Below are 5659 nucleotides of genomic sequence, written 5' to 3'. Positions count from 1 at the left end.
CGAAGACTCTAAAGGTATAACTTAACTAAAGGTATACCATTTCTAGGTGTGTTCCTCGAACTATACCTTAGGAGGTTACTTAAGGTAAACCTTCTTAAGTGCGACGTTAGCAGGTGCTGTCCGTGGCGGCGGTGCTGAAGTGGCTTATATCGATAGCTCAAGAATCGATTATTTACTCTATGCAGGGGTTGTTTCACTGCTTTATGCGAATTTTTTATATTTTATTTTTTTATAAAAGAAGCACTTCAGAAATAGTTGAACTTGCAAACTAAATTTTATATAATTCTGACATGAGTACGCGAACCAGCAATTTCATGCTCAACCGCATCATGCGTCAACCCGCTACACTAACTGGCAGTATGCCTTCACTGGCATTTGAAAGAGTCATTTATATTATTACAATATATTTTCCATAGTGTGTTAATTTACTCCACAATCAGGGATGATTGCCCAGCAGCTGCATTACATTATTGTGTAAATAACTAATTTCTGTTACTGAATGAACGCACCGCCACCCCGAGGTGTTACTCAGCCCATATCCATCCCCAACCACCTCCAGAAAACTCCCCACGGCATAAAAACGGAGAGCCGCCAGCAGCTGGATTTCAGGGCTGAGAGGGTAGCTCCGTCCAGTTTGTCTCGACAAAGTTGGACCAACAAGATCTAAAAGCTGCTCAATTTGCTGTCGTGGCAGGCGAAATTTATTTTGAATAGCGGCTTCTGACATGGTAGCCAGGGGACTAAACTTTTCACGTATGAAATAGTGCATATACACTAAATGGCTCCGCGGACGGCGCCGTCTTTGATTTAGCACAACTATTCGCTGTCTCGCTGCCATAGTTTGACCAAACTCCTCTCCACAATCATTCCCTTTAAATAGGCTCCTAAGCTTTTCCTGTCTAATGGTTTGCCAGCTGATGTACCTTTGGATAATATAATTAAAAATCTAACAACCATTAGTGTAATGACAATTGTAATCCTTTCATTAAAAAAAATTAGCCTGATTGAACATTGGGTGTATATTACAACTTCAGAATTATATTCGTATAGACTGACATGTAAAGACGCTTTTTGCACAGTGGTGGCCACTAGTGGAATTAACTGTCAATAGTGATAAGGTATGGCTAAGAGTGGTCCAGACCAACCTTACGAAAGTAATACTTACAGAAGGTATTCTTAACTAAGATAGTTTCGGGAAACACGTATTAACGTTAAGGTACACCTTAAGGTATAACTTAAGAACGACGTAGTGTTAAGAAGGTTTCGGGAAATGCAGCCCAGATTTATCCAGTAACGAAAAAAGTGAAGTATGAATGAGTCATTGAATCATTCCATTCACTCAAGAGATTCATTCAAAAAACGCTGATTTATCCAGTAACGAAACAAGAGAAGTATATATTAATGTGTCATTGAATCATTCATTCAAGAGATTTGTTCAAAAAATGCTGATTTATCCAGTAATGAAAAAAGTGAAGCATTTATGAATGTGTCATTGAATCATTCACTCAAGAGATTCATTCAAAAAATGCTGATTTATCAGCGCATCAACACTGTAAAAATGCAAAACAAACAGATGGAGAAATAGAGGCAGAGGGAAGACGCTTTTACCGTGTTTATTCATTTCCATCACCACATCTGTAAAAGCTCACAAACATACATCCTGAATGTCATAACCAGCAACAAGTACTAATTATGTTCTTCAGTATTTTGTAATAAATATCAAATGCATAACTATATGGTAAAAAAATAATAGTAGGACAAATATTCGTTGAGGCAGTCAAAGCAAGTATGTGTTAGTAAAAATCTAGTAGTAGGTTGAAAGGAACACGACACTATTTTTGAAAATAGGCTCATTTTCCAACTCCACTAGAGTTAAACAGTTGCCTTTTGAAAGTAACATGGCGTTTCAAATAACGATTATATTGATTACATCCATACACCAGTAGGTGGCGACAAGTGACCGTTTAAAACATGTATTTGCCATTGAATCATTCATTCAAGAGATTCTTTCAAAAACGGTGATTTATCCAGTAATGAAACAAGTGAAGCATTTATGAACGAGTCATTGAATCATTCATTCAATAGATTTGTTTAAAAAATACTGATTTATCCAGTAATGAAAAAAGTGAAGTATGAATGTGTCATTGAATTATTCACTCAAGAGATTCATTCAAAAACGCTGATTTATCCAGTAACAAAACAAGTGAAGTATTTATGAACGAGTCATTGAATCATTCACTCAAGAGATTTGTTCAAAAAATGCAGATTTACCCAGTAACGAAAAAGTGAAGCATTTATGAACGAGTCACTGAATTATTCACTCAAGAGATTCATTCAAAAAACGCTGATTTATCCAGTAACAAAACAAGTGAAGCATTTATGAATGTGTCATTGAATCATTCACTCAAGAGATTTGTTCAAAAAATGCAGATTTACCCAGTAACAAAACAAGTGAAGCATTTATGAACGAGTCACTGAATTATTCACTCAAGAGATTCATTCAAAAAATGCTGATTTATCCAGTAACAAAACAAGTGAAGTATTTATGAATGTGTCATTGAATCATTCACTCAAGAGATTTGTTCAAAAAATGCAGATTTACCCAGTAACGAAAAAGTGAAGCATTTATGAACGAGTCACTGAATTATTCACTCAAGAGATTCATTCAAAAAACGCTGATTTATCCAGTAACAAAACAAGTGAAGCATTTATGAATGTGTCATTGAATCATTCACTCAAGAGATTTGTTCAAAAAATGCAGATTTACCCAGTAACGAAAAAGTGAAGCATTTATGAACGAGTCACTGAATTATTCACTCAAGAGATTCATTCAAAAAATGCTGATTTATCCAGTAACAAAACAAGTGAAGTATTTATGAATGTGTCATTGAATTATTCATTCAAGAGATTTGTTCAAAAAATGCTGATTTATCCAGTAACAAAACAAGTGAAGTATTTATGAATGTGTCATTGAATTATTCAATCAAGAGATTTGTTCAAAAAATGCTGATTTATCCAGTAATGAAAAAAGTGAAGTATGAATGAGTCATTGAATCATTCACTCAAGAGATTAATTCAAAAAACGCTGATTTATCCAGTAACGAAACAAGAGAAGTATATATTAATGTGTCATTGAATCATTCATTCAAGAGATTTGTTCAAAAAATGCTGATTTATCCAGTAACGAAAAAAGTGAAGCATTTATGAATGTGTCATTGAATCATTCACTCAAGAGATTCATTCAAAAAATGCTGATTTATCCAGTAACGAAACAATTGAAGCATTTATGAACGAGTCACTGAATCACTGATGTCTGATGATATAAACACTGATGACGGTAGCGATCAAAATAGAACAAATCGCCTTTTGAAAGTAACATGAAAGTAATCATTCATTCAAGAGATTTGTTAAAAACAACAACAACAACAACAACAACAACAACAACAACAACAACAACATTCATACCGTAATTAACATTTTGTTAAAACCTCTAGTAAATTGTTATTTTGACTGGTTGTCTGTTCAGAATCATGATCTCTGTTTGAAACAAAAAAACGTGATTGTCAACATCCAGAATCGTGCAGCTCTACTGAGAATATATGATTGAGTGTGATTCTGTTCAAACTTGCCCGTAAACACTGAGAAATTACACAGAATTTCCCAAATCCCAAAGTCCCATCATCACAAACACTCTGTTCACTAGGATACTGTTGACCAGGCCAATGGCAACATACGTGCTGAACTTGTACGGCACTTCGATCTCTTTCCTCCTGCGTGCGTCGACGTCGCTCACAGACGCGCCGTAAATCCGGCAGAGCACCCGCAGGCTCGCCCAGCGCACCGTCTGCCGGGTCAGGACCAGCATCACTAACCCCACCAGGAACCGTGCCACACCGAGGCCCAAGGCCACAAGGGTCAAAGGGGGCAGAGTCACTGGAAAAGGCCCGGCTAGGTAAAAGGTCAAGCCCAAACGCTCATTCACCCAGTATCCGACCGAACATCCCGCACTGCATGCTAAAATAATAGTGGTGTCCCCCCGTGTGGTGCTGTAATGGTCTAGTTCGGGGTACTTGTAGGCCAGGAAGAGGGGCAGCAGCAGCCCCACTATGGGGGAGATGGGGCTGTGGAGCTGCAGGAAGTCAATGGTTCCCCAGTACGGGTACGACACGGCCATGATGACGGCTGAAATTACAACGCCACAAATCACATCCTGAGAGGAAGAGAGAAAGATTCACTTTAGCTTCCTGTCATTAGTATCAGACTCTGTAATTCTAGATTCATGCAGCTCAACCACCGTTTTACTGACACTATAATGCAGTTTTTATGGCATTGTTATTAAAGATTTACTCATTTTCTAGCTGGTTGCAAGAGTGGTTTTGTTGCTATTGTGTTCTAAATGAATATTGTGTTGCTATGCAGTTGCTAGGGTGTTATGAGTGGTTATGGTGTTGCTATGGAGTTGCTAGGGTGTTCTGAGAGGTTATGTTGCTATGCAGTTGCTAGGATGCTGTATATGGTTAAGATGTTTATAGCATGTTGCTATGGGTTGCTAGGGTGTTATGAGTTGTTATGTTGCTATGTGGTTACTAGGGTGCTTTAAGTGGTAATCTTGTTGCTATGTGGTTGCTAGGGTGTTCTGAGTGGTTGTTAATGTTTATAGCTGGTTTCAGCTGCTTCTAAATGGTTAACGTGTTGCTATGCGGTTGCGAGGGTGTTCTGAGTGGTTATGTTGCTATGTGGTTGCTAGAGTGCTGCAAGTGGTTGTTAACGTGTTGCTATGCAATTGCTAGGATGTTGTTAAGTGGTTGTTAAGATGTTTCTAGTTGGTTGCAAGGGTGTTCAAAATGGTTTACTTGTTTCTATGCAGTTGCTAGGGTGTTCTAATGGCTGTTCATGTGTTGCTATGTGGTTGCTAGGGTTTCTGAGAGGTTATGTTGATATGTGGTTGCTAGGGTGCTCTGAGTGATTGTTAATGTTTTGCTATGTGGTTGCTAGGGTTTTCTGAGAGGTTATGTTGATATGTGGTTGCTAGGGTGCTCTGAGTGATTGTTAATGTTTTGCTATGTGGTTGCTAGGGTTTTCTGAGAGGTTATGTTGATATGTGGTTGCTAGGGTTTTCTGAGAGGTTATGTTGATATGTGGTTGCTAGGGTGCTCTGAGTGATTGTTAATGTTTTGCTATGTGGTTGCTAGGGTGCTCTGAGTGATTGTTAATGTTTTGCTATGTGGTTGCTAGGGTGCTCTGAGTGATTGTTAATGTTTTGCTATGTGGTTGCTAGGGTGTTCTGTGTGATTGTTAATGTTTTGCTGTGTGGTTGCAGGGTGTTCTGAGAGGTTATGTTGATATGTGGTTGCTAGGGTGCTCAGTGATTGCTAATGTTTTGCTATGTGGTTGCTAGGGTTTTCTAAAAGGTAAGTTGATATGTGGTTGCTAGGGTGCTCTGAGTGATTGTTAATGTTTTGCTATGTGGTTGCTAGGGTTTTCTAAAAGGTTAGTTGATATGTGGTTGCTATGGTGCTCTGAGTGATTGTTAATGTTTTGCTATGTGGTTGCTAGGGTTTTCTGAGAGGTTATGTTGATATGTGGTTGCTAGGGTGCTCCGAGTGATTGTTAATGTTTTGCTATGCGGTTGCTAGGGTGTTCTGAGTGATTGTTAATG

The 5659-nt window shown here is 38.3% G+C and overlaps 1 protein-coding gene across 2 annotated transcripts in view; it reads right to left on the bottom strand.

The window, feature by feature from the left end:
• Nucleotides 1–1597: 1597 nt before the first annotated feature.
• sgpp2 (sphingosine-1-phosphate phosphatase 2) overlaps nt 1598–5659 on the bottom strand; it is an 18519-nt gene continuing 14457 nt past the window's right edge. The window contains exons 5-7 of one of the 2 annotated variants that reach the window (XR_013816947.1): nt 2925–4210; nt 2653–2840; nt 2498–2569 (exon numbers count right to left, since the gene is read on the bottom strand). Coding sequence is in view for 1 of the 2 variants with exons in the window: in XM_079822666.1 (XP_079678792.1) it covers nt 3647–4210 (564 nt within the window). In the remaining variant the exon portion in view is untranslated. Of the gene's footprint in view, nt 4211–5659 lie in introns of both variants that reach the window. The other variant, XM_079822666.1, reaches the window with a different exon arrangement.

This window comes from Gobio gobio (assembly GCF_949357685.1).
Source record: "Gobio gobio genome assembly, chromosome: 8".
Classification (NCBI taxonomy): Eukaryota; Metazoa; Chordata; class Actinopteri; order Cypriniformes; family Gobionidae; genus Gobio; species Gobio gobio.
The sequence above is the reverse complement of the archived record's forward strand: the minus strand, read 5'-3'. Positions and strand labels throughout refer to the sequence as shown.